The 21,528-nt window shown below is 35.9% G+C and overlaps 1 protein-coding gene across 1 annotated transcript in view; it reads right to left on the bottom strand.

Annotated features, from left to right (window-relative positions):
• The window catches only part of LOC145991693 (uncharacterized), a 74,085-nt gene that overhangs the window by 32,013 nt on the left and 20,544 nt on the right, over positions 1-21,528 (bottom strand). Inside the window, exons 2-3 of the mRNA XM_083127753.1 lie at positions 21,034-21,167; positions 5,372-5,884 (exon numbers count right to left, since the gene is read on the bottom strand). Coding sequence (XP_082983879.1) covers positions 5,372-5,884; positions 21,034-21,158 — 638 coding nt within the window. The 5' untranslated portion in view covers positions 21,159-21,167. The remainder of the gene's footprint in view (positions 1-5,371; positions 5,885-21,033; positions 21,168-21,528) is intronic.

Here is a 21,528-nt window from a genome sequence, read left to right as displayed (position 1 = left end):
ACTATAATGTGACACATTCTTGATATGAAATAAATGTAAAATCAGATAAGATTTTGTTGTATACTTTCATTTTTTCATGCTGCTTATCAGGTTAGGTAGATAATATGCAAAGCTAGCTTTTCCTATATTTCCAGTCATCAATCACCACATGGGTAAATACTTTCATTTTTTCATGCTGCTTATCAGGTAGATCATGCGCAAAGCTAGCTTTTCCAATATTTCCAGCCATTAATCACCACATGGGTAATTTTTTGTGACAAAACTAAATTCCTAATTATATTTCTCTCTTAATCACTTGTTAGGTTACTCACTTATGTTAATCATCTCTCTCTCATGTAGTCTTGTATAGTTTTGTTTCTCATGATGCTTGTGATGATCTCCATATACTATATTCATATTTTTTTTTGTAATTAGGTAGGCAGAATTATAGATTATTGACAAAAATAAAATAAAATGTTAAAATGTAATTATGATGCTACAGGATTGCACAAGTTGCAGATGTTGTATTTAACTTGACATGCTAAAAGAAAGATGAAACATGTAATTTTTTCTGCGGAATGCTGAGGAATTTTCTAAAAAAGTAGATGGAAACACTGATTTTCACTAACATTAACGATTTGGATGTTACATGACATATTGAGCATTCACTAAAAATCTTTATGCTAGTTCTGAGCAAATAATATGAAGTAAAAGCAATTTTTCTTGCCAAAATTGAATCTGTTTTTTACGGCGTTCTCCGAGGTTACCTTTATAAAAAAACTGAATGGTGCTGACATGAAGAATGTAAATTCTTGATGTTGCTTTGCAATTTTCTTCAATGCTAAGATGTTTATTTTACTTGTGCAAAATATTGTTTTTTGAAATGGAAATTCTGACCAGAATTGATATTATGACATTATTTCCTTTCAGGAAAAAATGAATGTTACTGCACTCCAACAAGAGGTTATAGCGGAGAACCTGCAATGAAATACTTCTTAACAGAACAGAAGCAATTGTATTTTGACAAATTTAGACAAATAAAGAATATATTTTATGAAAAAATATTATTTTTACTTATAATAATTTTTCTTTTAAGTGATGCATGTCCAATTTTTAGAGTTCAATGGTGACATGGATAGTGTCTGATCACTCACTGGTGTAAAAATATGTATCAAAGTATGCTTCTTTATATTTATTTGGTTCTTTGAATTGATGTCTTAAGTCCACTTTATGCACAAATAGGCTAATCGGGACTGCAATGTGCCTCTACCAGAGTTTCGAACCAGAAATCCCTTCATTACAAGGAGCTTAATTCAATTTCTCAGTGTATTCTGAAACTGACCAATCCATCCTAACCACCATAACAACGTTGAAAGTCAAACATGGGTGAAATATAAATGATTAAAAAATGATAGAAATGAGAACATATAATTATATCTTTGAAGTAATAATTCAATGGAAATTGCTCACAAGTAACATTAAGAGAATTAATTTTTCTAACTAGTAACTACAACCTCTGATACACATTGCACATTTAATATTATAGAGAATGTCAAAACTTTTCATTGATTTATAAATTTTTAGTTATTATTCAATTATATTATTCGTATTATTACTGCCTAAAAATTGCTAAAGTTTAGCTTGTCTCCACTTTGCACTTGTGAATTGATATTTATTTCCCAGTTGTGGTTACTGGTTCATTTACTGAATTTATTTTGTGGTCAAAGTGTGTCTACATTTCTCCAAGTATGTAAGTATATAGGATATTATTACATTCATTTTGAATTTTTATTTGAGATACGCAAAAGGTGAGAATGTCACATAGTAAATTTTAGTATCTGAAAGTTATATTTGAAGACATATGCTCAATTTGTGTTGTTTGAAATTAATTTGGAATATTGCTGTGTAATTCTGAAAGTTCGAACACCATATAGGTTGAAAACCATACATGTGGAACATGTATTCTGTCCAGGAAAAATGTTTTTATTCATACAGAGATATTAGAGTAGAATTTTCAGATGACCGTGACTCATAGAATCATGAATGAATTTCATACAACACTAAAATGCTTCCAGCCTCTCATCTATTAGTAGAGGGGACGGGAGCATTATGCTGATCACATCACTCAAATCCCACCTTCTTTGTGACAGGGTGCAAAAAACCATGGAGAGCTTAATATTGCATGTAAAACTTTACACACATTTGAAGGTAGGTTAGGATTTGGTGGCGAATACGAGTATTTTTCTTTTTTTAGTTGTAACTGTTGTCTGATGTGAATGAATGTGTATTTCGTACTTTTATGCACTTTTTCCCCCCTTGCGAATAATTGTAGCAATTGAGATACGTGGTCATTTGAGGAGAGGTAAAATAAATATCATTCCTAATTAGGTATCAAACATTGTGAATTTTATTTTCAGGAAATGATTTACAAATAAATATTGAAATAAAGGGGCTTAACCCCAATAGGCCCCCTTAAATATTTCACTCGTGAATACAGTACTGATTCCATTCAATATAACCATAATGTAAAATTATATCACTGTAATGTAGCTGAAATATCACAAAACCTTACGGAAATGTATTTGTAATGTTACACTGACATGTTTCTGCAATGTTACATTGACACGTTTCTGTAATGTTGCACTGATATGTTTCTGTAACATTACGAATGTTATGTTAGATTCGCGGACATTTTTACATTGCTGAAACATACCTGAAACATCACAGTAATCATAGGCGTAGCTACGGGGTGTGCCTGCCGGGTGTGCCTAGGCACACCCTAATGGGCAGCTTTATCAAAGAGAATTAAAGACAGATATTTCAATCAGAGAGAAAATAAGCGACAGTTTGTAAGAAGTTGAAAATGTCATTACTTGGTACAAACGTGTGCATTATCGCTGATGAAACGAGTGTCTATAGATTTTCGATTTTTTGATGTCATTGGAGAAAGAAGATATTTACTGCATTCTACTCTGTACTACAGCGATTTTCTTCTATACCTGTCACAAGCTGCACGTGTGAGAGAGCTTTCTCCAAGCTTACCCAAGTTAAAACTAAATTAAGAGCAACTCAGAAGCAGGATAGATTGGAAGCCCTGCTCTTGCTATTTGTGGAACAGGAAAAAGCTTAGTCTATTGATGTAAATGAAGTTATTGATGAGTTTAAGAACATTGTACCTTTTGACAGACGTCTCTTGTTATAGATGACGTGTATTTTGATGTATTTGTTTGTAACATTTATGAACATTTTGTGTGCATGTAATTTCTATGCAATTTGATTCTTTCTACTACATATATTCAGAAATTTTCAACACTGTCATTTAGTGAATTTATATTCCTTTACAAACATCAGTGCAGTTAAAGAGCCAAGTGATTGTGTTGCAAAATATGCTATTAAAAAGGTACAAGACCTCATTTTTCTTATTTGTGCACACCCAAATATAAAGTTCTAGCTACGCCTATGACAGTAATGTTTCGCAATGTTGCTGCAATGTTACCATGTTTCATGAGTTACGTATCCGTAACATATCTGAAACCATGTTGTGTTGTATGGGAGGCAGATGCCGCCAGGTTGCAGAAGACTTTAGCAGGTTGTCATGGCAACAGTGACGTCACCTAGCATTGGAATTGAACGGGTGTCACCTTGTAGGTGCAGCAGTTCTCTCGTAGACAAAAAAATGCATCCAGTGGTTGTGGCAAAATCATATCGCTCTCGTGAGATCTTGTTCCGCATGTGTGTTTCACGTCTCGTATCGTGCGTTGTGTTCATATGTTGAGCTGTGGTTTGTACAATGAACCCAGTAAATGACTTAGTGTGTAACTTGTTTCAGACACCATTTTCCAGATGGATGGATGAAGACAAAAAAGACGTTTTAAATTGTGGGCGGCCCACTGACATTCTTCAAATATCAGTTAAGCGAGAGAACAAAAAGGCAGGGAAATCGTACAACATTAAATTTAAAAGTTTCCTTGGTTGTGTAGTAGTCAATATTTGCAATCGTTGTTCTGCTGGCCTTGTTTACTGTTTAGCAACAAATACAATGTGTGGAATAAAGAAGGGTATAACAATTTTGTCAATATAACGCGTTCTCTGCATAAGCACGATGATTTGGTGGAGCATTTAAAGTATAAGTTACAATTCAAAGTTTTTGAAAAAAAAACAAAAAAAAAAAACAGGAATACCATAGCGGATGCCCTTCAAGAAAATAGTAGGCTTTTAAATGTACAGTTCAATGAAAACGTATGATTAAATAGGCTTTTCCTACAATTAATAGTTGCCGCAATGCTGTATTTATGTAAACAAGAACTTGCGTTCAGGGGTCACGACGAAAGCGTGTCTTCGCTTAATCGTGGGAATTTCAAGGAAGTTGTTGCATTATTAATATCAAGAAGTTCGTTAGAAGTTGTGTTTTTCTTCATGCTGCATGGGAATAATAATTCAAATTATTATTATTATTATTATTATTATTACTGTCGCAGATCTTTGACTGTGATAAATTAGCCATTTTTAATTTTTTTCTACAGCATTTTCCATATTATTTCAAAAGCTCAAGGGGGAGGGGGTTTAAACCTGGTAACCCCCCCCCTTGTGTATGCCACTGACTACAACAGTGTTATCCCCAAATATTCAATAAGCCTCAGCATCTTAAAAATGAGCTGTCTCTTTTTTACAATGATCATTTAAAGTACAAAAATTGCACACCTGAAGAAGTTCTTCATTCTTTGAGAGCAAATCGAGATGTATTCAAGGAAACTTACAAACTCTTCTTCCTGGTCGAAACAATACCCTCAACCAGTGCATCAGAGGAAAGGAGTTTCTCATGCCTCAAGAGAATAAAAACCCACTCAAGAAGCGCGACATCACACAACCGACTTTCATCTTTGGCGAACATTTCAATCCAAAAACAGCTCATGAACGAACTTATTGAACGTGACCCCTTCCATGAAGACATTATTGATAGATTTGCAGCTCTGAAAGATAGAAGGATCGATTTGATCTACAAAGCAGGATTCAGTTCAACTTACTATTTGTTTTTCAATGCCTATAAATGTACTTCTTCACCTGTTATTTTAGGCATGAGCCGCTACTGTCATCTTGCTGCTAGAAGTGGCAAATTCAAGATAGTACTTTCTGGAGCTGAAAATAGAAATTTGTGTGCTGCACAAAAATTTGTAGGTCCAGAAAAAAGAACCATCTTGAATTTGCCACCATCTAACAGCAAGAAATGAAACTACAGGGAACAACTGCCAAAAAAAAAAAAAAAACTATCAACTTTACTCTTAGTAACACTAATAGTTTCTTTACAATGTGTTACCAGACTTTATGTACACCATGTATAATTTTATGACTATTATTAGGCTAAGTTCTAATGTGTGTTATAAAAAATACATACCTCAGACATGGAGTTTCAAAATCTTCAGTATTCAAACTAGAAAGCTCGATAGGTTCATCTGCAATGAAAATTTCTTCACTCTTAATAGTATGACCATTATCTACATATTCTCCATTAATTTCATTCTCCACTACATTTTGCTGGGATTTAACAGTGTGTCCTAAAGATGTTTCAGATGTGAGTTCATGTTCTATCTTCCAAGTTGTTGCAAATTCTTGGGCTTCGAATTTCAGTTCAGAATGAGGCTCTTTCAAATGGGGAATTAATACACTTTTTTCTCTATCACACGTCAAGTTCTTGTTGTCTTCTAAAGGATCATCCACAGCCAAATCAAATTCCTTTGACTCATTCTTGAACGACTTCATGCTCTCGTCTTCTGCACTTGCTGCCAAAATTTCTTTAGCTGTAGTTGGCAGTATGTTGATTGTTTTGACATTTCTGTTTTCTAGCAGCATCCAATGTTCACTAGATGCCCCATGTTCTGATTTCAAACTGAAATCTGGTAGTTCATTACTAAAAATAAAAAGACATATTTATATAGAGATGGGCAAGATGACATGAATTTTTTTTTTACCAACTACAATAGTATACTTAGTATAAAGATAACAATAATTACTTGTAAAAGTAACCCATTGAAGGAAGCAATTTGTATTGGTTTAATCTTTAGTGGATAGTCTCTCTTGTGAATGTGCAGCCTCCGAGGATGGAAACTCTTCAAGTGCATGCCTTTTGGTGAAGAAAAAAAAAGTAGCTTGAGAACTGATTGTTGTAGGGAAATTAGTTATTTTTTTTTTAAATGACAGGGCTTTTAGTGGAGGTGACATTTGTACAATGCACCTCCAAATAATGAAAGTTAAAGAAAGAAGTTGAAAATAGAAATTTTACCCCCCAAAATTTGGCATTCGGCATACCCCTGTGACTACCACAATGCACCAAAGTGAATGAGAAATGAATTATGTAGCAGTGGTACATTCCTACAAATATTCTAAGTTACATTGAAAGAAGTCTAATACTTCTTGGGAGAAAAAATAACAACAAAGGACAATATTTTGAATAGCCTTAATAGCTACCCAACATGTGTATTTATTTTCACGCAAACTTTCAAATTGTTCCTCCTTCACATAAAATTTTTACAGCACACGAGGCATTAATATCCATCCAAATGACCTTTGTGACAGACAATTTTCAATCAGTATCCTGCTTTGCACAGTTCATACAAGAGACACAGATTGCATGAGAAGTTATTTTCCTAGTACAACGCTCTCGTTCTCGGAAGCAATAACACGCACTTCCCTCTCCTTTTTAGAAGCTTCATATTTTGGAATATCATGTAACACCATGCCACTTTCCTCACTGCATTTTGAACTGTGATAATTGACCATCGAAAGCATGTTTTGTATCTTACAGTCATATGACAATGTACAGGGTGTTCCATTTACAATGCAACCTGGAGTTGGGGATAGTACAACTTTTGTGCCGGAAGTGGTACACTTATAATCCTTATACCAAATTGAAGTCTTGTTCGTGCATATATTTTGAAACCGGGGAACAGTGATTTGATTTCATTAGTGTTCACGCAGTGTTGTTCCATGTAACGGGAAGTGTAAATGAAATGTTTTACAAAGTATGAAAACTGGCACATAACACCCATGTGCGGACATGCCGTCGGTAATTTTCAATCTCGTTAGGTGGATTAGCTCGGCACCTATGGCAGTGAAAAAATAAATGTTATTTCTACCGATAGCCAATCAGATGAGGCATCTTCAAGGGGGAACTAGGAAAATCGTTGTTTTTAGAAATTAAGACTGTGCATTGGCAACACTGCTAGTGTTTCAGTGCCACAAAAATATGTTTCGAAACTGTATACATCATGCAATTACTGAAAACAATAAAAAAGTAACTTGGAAATTTTCATGAAAATTGTGTTACTTATATGCACCTGGCAACCATGCGATGAGATTACATTTTCCCCTGCTTAGAAAGAAACAGAGGAAAGGCCAGTCATGTTCGGTCAACAGTGAGTATTGTTATTGAGTGTTGTTGGTCTCCTTGTAAGGTTCATTTTGTGTTCTGTTTTGTGTTTATTGATTTACTGGTAAGTTATTCTTGTTTGGTGCAATGAGGTACTCTACAGAGAAGGTTTTCATTATTGAACATTATTTTCGTTCCAAATCATATGCCACAGTGAGAGCACAATTTCAAGAACAGTTTCCCAATGCTAGTCTTCCAGATAAGTCAACAATATGTAGACTTGCTTCAAAATTTCGTGAGACTGGATCCGTAAACGAAAAAAAAAACAAACAAAAAAAAAACACAATAGACAAAGGCATATTCTTACACAAGAGGTTCTTGGAACCCTTCAACAGCGTATTTTACAATCACCAAGGTAATCTGTACGTAAGCTTGCGGCAGAAGCAAATTTACCAACAATGACGACTTACAGGGCTTTAAAAATGGTGCACCTACGTGCATATGAGGTACAGGTTGTTCAAGAACTTAAGATGCCAGACTTGGATTCACAAAAGAAATACTGCCGTTGGCTACAATCTTTTATTCGAGACCAAGGAATCAATGTATTGGACAAGGTGTGCTTCAGCGACGGAGCTTGGTTTCATCTAAACACATTGGGGTCTCACGACGGGCATAGCCCGCAGTGCACTTAAAGTCAATGTGGACAAACGGCGGGCATAGCCCGTCCTGCGGTATGCAATCGCTTTGCTGATTGAATGATGGGCTATGCTTGTACTTCGTCTCATGCACGTGTTCATTCAAGCCTCTCTGTTGAAATTCCGACCACTAGGTGACTCATGTGCTATTTTTATCTCGCACCTGTGACTGTTTGTTGTCGGGTTGATGTACTGTGCATTGTTTAGAATGGCGTCGTTAGATCCAGATTAAATAGAGGATTCCGCCTCAGAGTTTGAAGTTAGCAACAATTTTGATGATGCAGATGAATTTGAAGATTTAGAAGGTAGGTTATATTCGTAATAATTAATTGTCGACAATATAAACAGTGTTGCAAACTCTAGTATTTTATGAATGAAGTGAGAAGAGGTAATTTTTTCATCTTGCCTCTTGCTTGATTCTCCTACATGCACTGATGTATTTTTAGTTTTTCCATTTATTATTTTGTATAGTGTATGTAAAATGAAAATTTATTTTATTTATTTAGTTTATTTATTTCTTTATTTTTTACAGATGACGCAGAACCAACTGATACATCGTCTGGTCCTATCCTGCAGCCACTTTTTCATACAAGAGATAATTACTTGTAATTTGTAATTATTTTTTGTTATGTGCACATAAGAAGTACTCTTATGCTAGATTCAAAAGATGTATTGATAGTTTATATAGTTAATTATTGAAATTTCCAGATTACGAACTTAAAATATCTCTATATTAACATTTGTTACAATGTTGTACTTTTTCATCTTCACAAAACATTGCTAAAAAAATTATTAAAAAACGTCTGAAAATGAAAATAAAATTTAACAAATTTTTGTTCATTGAAAAGAGGACGTTTTGTAGAATTAAGAAATATGAGGTAAATAAAAACAAATTAAAAATATTTTTTCTATGATTTTTTTTAAAAACAACCAAAAACCGCAGACCAGAGGTAACAATGCTGTATTATGAGGCCATACCCGAATGTGTTAATGGTTATGTCAACTGTCAGAATTTCAGATACTGATCAACTGGCAATCAACTTGTGTTACACGAACAACAGTTGCACCCCCTAAAGGTAGGTGTGGTGCAGAATGTCACGGCACTGAATAGTAAGACATTTTTTTTCCACACTACAGTCGATGGCACAGTATACCATGAACTTATCACACTATTTATTTCTTTGCTGGATATTGACGAATGTGATTGTTGGTTTCAACAAGATGGGGCAACATGTCATACGTCAAATGAAACATTAGACATGTTGAAATACTTTTTTGGTGACCGGATAATAAGTAAAGACTTATGGCCCAGTCGCTCTCCTGACCTTTCTCTCTGGGGCTACAAGAGATATACAAAAATAATCCTCGAACTATACAAGACCTGGAAACAAACATTCGTGTAGCAATTTCTACTCTTCGTGCAGTTGCTGCCAACATGGTGAAATGGGTGAACCTGTGTTTGGATGAAAACGGCAGGCACTTCCAGTATCTGCTGTAAAGCTGAAAATTCCATTCCTGATGCATTGCATGGTTGCCAGGTGCATGTAAGGAACACTATTTTCATGAAAATATCCAAGTTTCTTTTTTATTGTTTTCGTTAATTGCATGATGTACAGTTTCGAAACTAGAGTTGGAAGTGGTTGGAAAAACAGCTTTTTGGGGAAAAAACCGGAGACTCTTTAAGTTGGGCTTTTTTAAACTTTTTTCACAAAAGCGTCTCAATTCAATGAAAATACAGGAGTTGGCAGTATTTTTATTCTTCCATGATTTTCGTTTATCTCCCTACTGTAAAATAGACACTAATTTCTAAATATAAAATACAATTTACAATATGAAATAAACAGTGTTTTCAAGAAAGTTGGCTTTTTTGAATGGGTGGTTATTTCTGAGTGTTATCTTCATATTTCGGTAGGCTTATTAAATATATCTATGTAGTATAAACATATTCACATAACTAGAGTAGTTTTGTATGTGTTTTTAATAGAACCTAATAGTATGATATGATTTTCAATGTTATTGAACATGTTATACGAACATCATGTATAGTTTGATTAAATGGCTGCTAAACCTGGTCATGGAGCAACTAGTAATGTATTTTGGCTGCTTGGTACAGTGGTTCTCAAGTGGTTTGTGAGACCACAGCCCAGTAAATTTATTTCTAACAAGTCCATGCCCTGATCCCAATTATTTCACTCATAAATACATTTCTGATCTTTAAACTTTATATGGAAATTAATATTAATATATCAAATATGGCATAACCATAGTTCAATTATGTATAGACTTGCTGTCAAATATAAAATTAGATTAAAAAAAATAGTCATCAACCCCTGGGTGCAACAGACTTTTTGCACCCTGCCGGTTGAAAACCACAGGCACTAAAACTGAAGTATAGAAGCAAATAAGACTGGCCGCAAATCTGGACTGGACCTACAGTTTGAAATGAGATGCGAAGCACTCTGACTCCATTGAGGATTGAACCTCAGACCCCTTCTTATTACAAGGCAACAACCAGTGACATGCACTGAGGACTAGCTAGTCTAGCAGAGATAGATCAATCAATCTCATATGTCTAATTATTTTCAAATCACAATATTTATTGTCTTGAAGCCACAGTTCATATGCAACACTTTCATTTTCATGCGCTTCTCGTTCTTCGGTGCGATATGTGGGCAAAGCTGGAAGGAACTACTACCCTAGCTCGATCTTCCTCCGCCTCACTAGTTCCAGGTAGAGACAACCGCCCGAAGGGAAAGGGATGATTTCTGCCTCTACCTCCCTTGACCCCTCGCTCCCAGCTCCAATGGTTGAAAGCCCGTGCTTTCAGGCCCTCCAGTCTATCTCTATAGGAACAGATAGGGGATTGGTTTCCATTCGATTGCTTTGTAAATCCTCTAAAGAACTCAGGGGAAAATTTTCTGCAGTACTTATGTTCTCTGTATCTACACAACTTTTTACACATTGTACAATATGGTATGTAGTTTTATTATTTATGAAATGGGAATGTATTATGTGCAGACAATAATGTTATGCTTTCTTTTTCTTTTTCAAATATGGAATATATAATGATTAAATAACAAATATTTGCTCACACTCTATCTCGCTCTTGGTTTAGTAGTGTTTTATTTAAATATACTAATTTCTTGGCCTCCAACGAAAAAAAAATGGGTAAGCTAAAGTCATAAATATGGATGTATTTATTTGAGCAAGAGAACGCACGTTCTTATTGTTGTTGTTGAATTGGTTTATTTTACTTTGCTTTTCTGCCGCATTTGACTATCGCAAAAATGAGGATGAGTGATGATATGATGAAATTCATGAAGGGACCTCACAAAGAACAATCCAGGTCGGGATTCAAACCAATGCCGATCGCGCATCCTTGTTTCTATGTGTTGTACTCTGCAGTGAGTATGAAATAACTTGGAATGAAAAATGTATTCCAGAACTCAAAAAGTCAAATGAATATTATGGAAACTACAAAAAAGTGTGTTTTGTTACCTGTTTATCTTAAAACACCAAATCGACCAACAAATCAACCAACCGTCGGGGAGTGGTTATCACAGCGTGCTCACCAGGAGTTCCAGGTTCAAACCCCGACCTGGGCATGGGTGTTCTTTGTGTTTGTCCCTTTATTACTTTTATCGTATCATCTTCGCGATTAACCAACTGTGACAAAAAAAGCGACGCTAAGGAACAAAAATCAAATCAAATCATTGATTGATTACTTGATTTGGTTTATTTTACATCGCTTTTGGCTATTTGGAAAGATGGTATGATAAAATTGATGAAGGGACAAACACAAAGACACTCATGGCCAAGCAGCCAAGATTCGAACCCAGGATCTCTGGCTTAGTAGTGAAATCAAATCGGTTTTTATTTTCGAAGGGGGGGTGGGAGTTACGTCTTCTTTCTTTTATAGTACTCATTCATCATTTTGCAACCTTTCCCTGTTTTTGATGTTTTTTAAAAAATACTGGGCCCTAAAGGGGGGAGGGGTATGACCCACACCAACCCCCCTTGAGCATGCCACTGATTGCTACCCCAAGTGTCGACGTCACCGCACGTCACTGGCAACAACATTACTTTATTCCACTCCACAGGGTCATTCATTATTATAAAAGGAACCTTCTATCAAAAAGGGGTTCACTTTGAAGTGACAAGTGGCATGGAAGCCTTCAGTCTGTAAGCAAGCATCCACCAACAAGACCGAGGCTACATGATAAGCACCAATGAAAGAGCTTTCAGACTGAAGTTCAGGCCTGTACCTAGAATTGATCTCAGGAAAGGGGGGGGGCTCACTGACTTTTGTAAACAAAGTCCATTTTTGAAAAAATTAATAGTATTAAATGAAGGTAAATTATGTCTGTGGGTGTGTGTGTGTGGGGGGGGTCATTAAGTTATATAACATTCATAAATATACAAATAGCCTACTACATTTTTCTACATATTTTAAAACATCTCTTGAAGTATTAATTGACTGATATTGAAATCATTCCTTACACTCTCCATACTACTTTAGATGATATTTGTATCACAAAATAAAAAAAAAACGCACAATATTCAATCACAGTGTCTACAGTACATTCCACCCCCCAGTTGAGCTTTGATGCAGATGTGAAGGGAATTTGCATGATGACAGTCACAGATTGCTGTCTAAAACGTGAGGCTGCAAAGGGACAGTGAAGGCACAGATAAAGAAGCTCCCTCATGAAAAACTTACAAAGTCTAGATAATCTTCTAAATACTTGCAGCTACTTAGACTTCAGCTCATAAACAAGATGAGCGAACGCAATAGCTAGGACCTGCATTCTCAGATATTAACATATTTTATTCCTTACTTGGTAACGTCACAATTCTAACATATATTTTTGTTTTAGCCATTTCTTAATGAAATACATGAATCCTATAGGTCCTATAACAGCTAGAAGGAGTTAATATCCTAAAAAAGGCTAAATTGAACTTTTCACCTAAATAAATGTAAAAAAATTTAAAAAATGCTGAAACCTTGTTTTGTATCATCAGAGTGAACACATTGTTAGCTGTACGGCAATTTGAAAAGGTATTCCCTCTCTCACACACACAGACAGAAAATGGAATGGAAATGAGAGAATGAAAAGGGCATGAGGGAAAAAAAGGGAAGCAAAGTTGGCATTACAAAAGAAATAGCTTAACAATGACAAGCTATAAATTTTTCGGAAATGTCATTGTTGTGATCCTACAGATTCCCGTTTAAGATTGTAAATGTAAGAAAAGCAGTTACAGTTTAGAATAGAGAAGATAACAGAGCTAGTCAAAGTTATTACCTGCTGCAACATGCCTAAAGTGAAAGCTGCAAAAAGTAATTTACTTCGACAATGGATTGTTAATGATTCCCATTTTTCAACAGATGGTAAGGTCATCTTCTATCAAGTGTGTCAAAAACAATTAAGTTGTGGCAAAAAAAAATCACATTTTGAGCAACATAAGGAGTCAACAACCCACAAAAAAGCAGAAAACATTGATTCAACTGTTCATTTCTTCATCTGCGACAAATTCTATGGTGGATATTTTTAATATGCAGTTGTGAGAGGCATTTGTATCAGCAAACGTGCCATGGAATGTGTTGAAGAACAAGGTTTTACACAGTTTCCTTGAAGATATTAGTAGTCGCAAAATTCCAGATGAGTCTACCTTGCAGAAGAACTATTTGAAAACCCTCTATGAGAAGACACTAGATACCATAAGAGCTGACATAGGTAACCATTACATGTGGCTTTGTGCTGATGAGATCACAGATTGCTTCAGCCATTACATTGCCAATTTGGTCATCGGGAAGCTCGATTCTGCCGAACCTGGAAAACTGCATCTAGTCGTATGCAAAGAACTAGAGAAAACAAATCACAGCACTATAGGTTGTGTTGTTAGAGAAGCCCTACGTATTGTGTGGCCTACAGAGAATTGAGATCAAGCGTTTCTCCTCCTGCTTAGTGATAGTGCCGCCTATATGGATACACGTAACATACCTAGCCCATGGTTTACATTGGTATGCAGAAGAAATAAGAAACAATTTCCCAGAGTAAATGATATTGTTTCTTCTGTCAAGAAAGTTTTCCTGAAATCACCAAGTCGCATTCAGACATTCAAAGAGTTGCTACCAGAAATACCTCTTCCTCCAGTCAATCATCACTCACTGGGGAACTTGGTTATCAGCTGCACTCTACTAAACTGAACATTATCAGGAAATAAAAAGTGTTGTGGATAAATTTGACAGCAGCGAAGCTGCTTGCATCTCGACGGAGAAAAATGCTCTACATAATAGCAAAATTATCGCTTCTCTTGCATTCACAAAATCCAACTTTTCTGACTTAATTGCTACCATTGAACACCTGGAAGGTGCATCATTTCCAATAAACGAAGCAATGAACATCATTGAAACACTTTCAAAGTAGGAAGTACCAGGGGTATTAGGCAGTGTACTCTCTTCAAAGCTCTCTAAAGTCCTGGAACGAAATCCTGGATATGTGAAGATGAATATATCTGCAGCTCTCCAAGGAGAACAAATAAGTGGAGAATTACCATGGGGACCTAAAGAACCTGTATCTATGAAGTATGCACCAATCACTTCATGTTGTGTGGAAAGAACCTTTGCTCAATACAAAAATGTGTTGAGGGACAATAGGAAATCTTTCCCAACAGATAATGTGGGATTGTACATGGTTGTTCATTGCAACACTTCATCTTAAAAAAGTGACGATTTTGTTTTGTATACCTTTGAATACTTTTAACTTAGTATTTTTTAAACTGGAACTTTGAGTTTTTATTATTTTCTGCATTTTCTAAAAACTGTGTTTTTGTATGCTTTAAGTTTAGTAAACATGTAATATGTGAAGGAAAATGTGTTTGCAGTATTGATGCTTATGTAAATGCAAACATTTGTGATTGATTTCAAGAAAAATACAGGTAGGGAAAAAAATCCTAAAAAGGGCTAAATAACTTCTTTCTAAAGAATAAAATGATGTCTATAAAATCCTAAAAGTCTGGGCCCTAGTAATGGTTTCTGTTCATGTTCTGTGGATTTATTCTTAAAGTTGTCACTCCTCACTACAAACAAATTATACAAAATAGTTTTACCTAATGTCAAGGAGGGCTGATGGTATTTCCAGTGGGTGCTGAGGGCCCCCCCCAATGGCTACGGTCCTCCTGAAGTCACAGATGACAAGCAACATAGTCTCCTTTAGTATAAAGCAAAATGTTCACCTTGTATGCAAGAACAACAGACCGAAGCGGTACTGAGAAAAAAGTGTAGTTCTTAGTGTTTAGCTCATTGTCGCATTTCAGTTCAAAAGGTTGAATGAATTACTGAGGGGCTGCTTCCAAGTGACACATGTCACTTGTTGCTTTGGTCTGAGAAAACGGTATAGGCCAAGTGACAAGCAACACTTGCAGCTTATGTTGCTTTGGAGCGCAAGATTGCATTTATTTCTAAGGGTTGGTTTCCAAGAGCCACGTGTCGCTTCCATCTCAAAGCTCTGTTAAATAGGATTTACACACACATTCACATAATACGTATACTTCTGAATTTATGTGTTAAACAGTAAAGATTTTTAATTGCCCCGAAACATCGAATATTTTGATACTAACATTTGTTTCATATTTTATGACATCAACATTTAAATTGAGACACAAATATGTAAAAGACTGTGTGCCTAATCTTCAATAATTAACATCTCTATGCTGGAAGGAACCAGGAAACTTCCAAGTCTACTGTGTTTCAAAGGCAACAGATCCTGTTGCAGTAGCACTGGCAGAAATTATTCCACACAGGTAAAACAGCGATAGCGAAAAGTCAGGTGAGGCCTGGCCGGCTCGGGAGCTCAGTGGTTAGAGCAATGGCATGGTATGCCAGAGACCTGGGTTTGAGTCCTGGTCGAGCCTGCATTTCTCGCTGAAAATTTCTACATAGTGCATCTCCTGTGTGTGGCTAATCTTCAATGTAAAAGCTTGTTTTAAGTCCATTTCATAGTCAGATATGCTCATCAGGACTACATGTTTTGTTTTAACCCTAGCTTACCCATGATGCAGTGGCGTATGCTGGTTTTAAGGAGTGGGCAATCTCCGACCCTTGATTCATAAACCCACTCCTGAAGTCTCATTGCAAATTTACCTCAGCATCCATACAGGATTTATGAATACTTGTGTGGAAAATTTTACCTTATTGTTGCGACCACTATCAATTAAATGTTGTGATTGCAGTTAATCTAAGTTTAGAATTTCAAATAATAAATCAGGAAAGTATAATAAACCTAATAAAAAAAAAAAAAAAAAACTGTAACATACAACATGAAAGGAATGTGCTAGTGAAATAAAATCGAATATTAATCGAAGTGTAAAATTCAACTTACCCCAGTACCCAGTTATCCATACATTCCCAAATGTTTATTTTTATACACGGAAGTAAAGTTCAAGACCTGTGGCTGTGGTACAAGAGATGCATGAATGATTTGCAAATTCTCCGGAAAAGATCTAGTTCCAAATATTTTCAGACACAAATGCTCAATTACATCCATTGTATTTAACTTCAGTAAACACAGCATTAGCACGAATACTAAACCACTAACACCTAAACAAATAATACATTTTCGAATCGCCAATAGGAACACCAAGCACAACACAAAGCCACCTTCCACATGAATTCAATTCTTCATGCCAATCTTCTGTTGTGTTCCTGCTTGACTCAGAATGAAATTCCCTATGGATACTGAAAATCCCCCTTTCCCCACTTTAATTTCCCTGCGATGTGAGAGGTTATCCAAGTTGGAATCATTGCTTTTGTTCTTTATATATTTCACATTCATACATCTTTCATCTTAATGATCACTATTAATCTAAAGAGGGGAGAAAAGCAACGTAAATGAACTAATAGAGTATATATACAGTGCGTCCATTTCGATCTTCAGCCAAGAGATCAGGAGAAGCGTGGCGGGCGGCGCTGGCGGAGATGCCGACATTTGCGGCCTGTAATGCCCGCTTATTTTTATGGACATGTGAAGACATTTATATAAATATTGCAAAACGAGCACTAACCTGTGTTATAATTTGTCATCTGTAATTCATCCAAGTTCTGCCCTTATATACACAAAAAATACGCTTTAGAAACGATGTTAAGAGCCACAGATAATAAAACATTTTAATCATAGTTTTGATCAGTAACGTCCTGCTTAAGTTTATATCCTTGAAAGAGTTTTGTGTCGATGGGGATCGTTTGGAGGTTTCGAATGTGCAACACTGTATCAAGATTACGCTGTAGACGAAACCGTTAAAAGTCAACGGTGTTCGTGAGCTTCATTGCAATCCGAAATCTCCGAGCTCGAGTTTTTTGTTCCTTCGCGACAGAGCTGTGAATATAGTGGCGAGCAGATGTAAACCAAGAGCGTGTTAATTTCGTACTGTGCGCAAGAGTGTTATTATTGGTTACTTGCCGTTACTTGTTTGTGTTTTTGCAGTGTGTATGTGTGTTGTGTCAGTGAGAGGATTGGAATGCCAGCCGCAAGGTTCACGTTACGAGGGGGGCTGATAAGTTCTCGGCCCGACCCAGAAGGACTTTAGCTACATGCACGAAAGTTTCAGGCTATTCAACGTATTCTCCCCGAAAGTCTACACACTTGGCACTTGGTGGATATCAGTTTGAACAACTCTTATAACACAGGTTAGTGCTCGTTTTGCAATATTTATATAAATGTCTTCACATGTCCATAAAAATAAGCGGGCATTACAGGCCGCAAATGTCGACATCTCCATCAGCGCTGCCCGCCACGCTTCTCCCGATCTCTCGGCTGAAGATCGAAATGGACGCACGGTATTTTTCTGATAGCTTTCCCATTAAAATATTATTCATTTTCCTGAAAGAAGTACTCTCACTGGTTTTGAAGGTTACAAAGAGAAAATAATCATGCATTTTAAAATTTAAAAATGGAAAAAAGTAAGCATATAAATAGTTTAATTACTTGATTGATCGATTCATTAAATTGCTATTTTACGTCACTTTTGTGCCACTTTTGGCTAATTATGACGAGTGATATGAAATTAGGCCAGGCCGGTATTTGAACCCTGGATCTCTGGCGTTGTATGAAATAATGCTAACCACTCTGAAACGGAGGTCGTCGGTGTAATTTCTTGGATATCTAGTTTAAATTTTAATTTATTTAATTACCTTGTTCTTCAATATTTAAGCTTTTCCCGTTTCCAAATTCTGTTCAAGTAGCAGAGATCAGGAAGACAGAAGTAAATGTAAAATGAGAATTAACATAGAATTGGTTCGTAAATGTTGTTCAGATTTCCCTGTTTCTCGTGCATTTCCAGATGTATTTTCCCTACTTCCCTTTTCAGTACGTGCCTTCGCGATGGCAGTGGTAGCGTCGTCGCCTTTTAATCAAGGGGTCCTGGGTTTGATACCCAGTGGAGGCACATAGTGGTTCCGATCCCACTTTAAACTCTAGGTCCAGTCCCGATTAGCCTTACTGTGCGTAAAATGGACTTAAAACACCAAATCAATCAATCAACCTTTTCAGTGTGTAATTTGTGAACCCAGAATTCCAGTCTCTAAGAAATTTCCCTGTCATAAACAACACAGCTCCTGCGATACAAAGGCCATGGGGGAAGAATGGCAGAGGAGGGTGCCAGCCAAGGGAAGGGCAAAGGCTCTGGGGTGGAAAGTGCAACTGGTGACTCTCTCCAGAAGGAGGTTACCTGGCCACGGAATCACTATGCCTGAGAAGCAGTGTTTCCTTTTCCTCTCCCCTGCCTCCCCTACAAGGGATTTAAAGGGATTCGGTGGAATTTCACCCTGCTGAGAAGACTCCACCAGCTAGAGAAAGGCTCTTAGACATTCCGCGGCAAACTGTTGAAAACATTCGCACGCTGGAAGGAAAGAAATGTATGAATGAAAGGTTGGTTGGAAAGAATATTGCGAAGAAATGATAAAAACAACTTTTCAAAAAATTATAGCAGGGTCATCTCCAATTACCTGGATGATCCAGAGTATATGCCGCTGCCATGATGCCATACAAAAAACTTACTACAAAATTACTATAATTAATAAAAAATAATAAATAATTAATGCATGGGTGTCTCACATATATTTTATCATTCACTAAAACTCACAAAATTCATATTTTTTATTAATGCTTTTCAGTTTGTAGAAGCGTGGTTGTTTATTAAATAAAATAATTACCATCATTAACAACCAATTGTACACTGTCACTGGCATGAGTGTCTCGAATGAGACACATTCAAAGATGGTGCCTGATATGCGGACCAAGTGCATTTTGCCTCCTAATTACATTACATTTGTTTTTATGAACAAAAGAAATAAATAAATATTGGGAACATCCTAGGGAACAACGTAATTTATTTTCAAACAGTTGAAAAATCTAAAAAATAGAGGTGGTGGGCCTGAAAGCCCACCTTCCCCCCTCTGTAAGCTAGGGTTAAAAGTGTATCTGAACCGTTATGCAATGTGTGTCCACTGGGATTGGACAATATCTGTCTCTTGGTTGCTACATCATGTAAATTTCTTTTAGCTAGTTGTATGTCATTACAAACCTGTAAGCTTATAACAGTAACTTCAAGTGAAATAGGTTAGCTCTAATTGGTAAAAAGCCAAACTTTCCATTTTTTCCCAAAAAAGCAGGCATTGTATCGAATAAAAAAACGTCCATTCAATAAAGCTGGCTTTTTTGCAACTCTATTCGAAACACACCTTTTGTGGCACTGAAACACCAGCAATGTTGCCAATGCACAGTCTTAATTTCTATAAACAACGATTTTCCAAGTTCCCCCTTAAAGACGCCTCATATGATTGGCTATCGGTAGAAATGAACATTTACTTTTCACTGATATACATGCCGAGCTAATCCACCTAACCAAACTGAAAATTAATGATGGCATGTTCGCACATGTGTGTTATGTACCATTTTTCAGCTTTGTAAAAAATTTCATTTACACTTCCAGTTACATTTTGCAACACTGTGTGGCCACTAATGAAATCAAGTCATTGATCACCAGTTTCAAAATATATGCATAAACAAGGCTTCAATTTGGTATAAGGATTATATGTGTATCACTTCCGGTTCCAAAGTTGTACTATCCCCAACTCAGGGTTGTGTTGTAAATGGAACACCCTGTATTTAGAGACGTTTACAGATATGTCGCAGATTTTTGTAGCATTAGATCTCGCAGATTTTTGTAGCATTAGATAAATTGAGAAATAAACATGGCAATAACAAAAATAGTGGATAAAGGCTTATCATAATTCCATGAAGATGGACCAAAATACATGATAATTTGTGGAAAAAATTAGCTATTATTTTGATTAGTCTTAGAAATGGTAAATTCAATTTGGTGGTCTACAGAATCACCAAATGCCCTTTGTGTTACAATCTGGCACCACTCCTGTTAGAGGTTAGAAATGTGTGTGATAAACTTTCAATTTCATGACTTCCATGGATAGACAGACATGCAAAACAATATAATTTATATCTCTTTAACATTTTATGTGCAGAAAATGTTGGATCATCATATATATATGTTTCCAAGATAACAAAATGTCACTTTTAAATGATTGTTGCCTCTTTCGGTTAGTGGGACTAGCTAATCGAGCTTAATTTTATTGCATATGTTATTATTTGATAAGTCCATCAGTCTGCCCACCCATCTGTCTTTATGACTCTGAGAGTTCTTTCTCAGATCTTCGCAGCAGACGTGAGTGGATATACAGAGTGACAGATGCATATGACCATCATACAAGAGTACTTTCTCACTTTTTCCTAATCAGTACATTCAAGGAAAATTCTGTTGATTTTTATTTAGATGCTGGAAATTCAAAACTAAAAAATTCAAGTCTACATGTTCAAAATACTTAAAGAATTTTTATTTTATACTTTTAAACAAAAATGTCTGAAAGCAAATTAAAAACACTATGCAGCAAATGTCTTGCAAAGTCTTGATGCACTAACTTACCAATCTGAATCAGCAGTCTTGACACAAGAAGTAATCTTTGATATTTTGGTGAACAATCCATTTGACAAAGCTTCAAATTTTTCTAAGATTTCAATATTTGGAATCTCTTTTCCTTCATCATTCATTTTAGCGAACTGAAAATAAAAAAGCAGAAATTGGTCACATGGAGATGATGGAAGCACAAAGAACTAATTGTAACACAAACAGCACAATAAAATAAATATATATATATATAGTAGTTAGTTAGTAGCTAGTTCAAATGGAGGTCCATAGTTACAAAAAAACAATGATGAATAGGGCTCGGATAGTTATGCACTAAAAAAATGCAAAATATGCACTTTAAAAACCTGTTAATTTATATGCTCATTCGCTACACACATTTTTTCTATTAATATGGTTCTGCATTAAATGAAACCCAATACATTACAGATCAAGATCATGATTGCATTTGATAACAACATGAGATCTCAAATTTTCGAACTTGAAACTCCTCCT

This window comes from Lepisma saccharinum, chromosome 8 (genome assembly GCF_977018435.1).
Source record: "Lepisma saccharinum chromosome 8, izLepSacc3.1, whole genome shotgun sequence".
Lineage (NCBI taxonomy): Eukaryota > Metazoa > Arthropoda > Insecta > Zygentoma > Lepismatidae > Lepisma > Lepisma saccharinum.
This window is presented reverse-complemented; position numbering and strand designations above follow the sequence as displayed.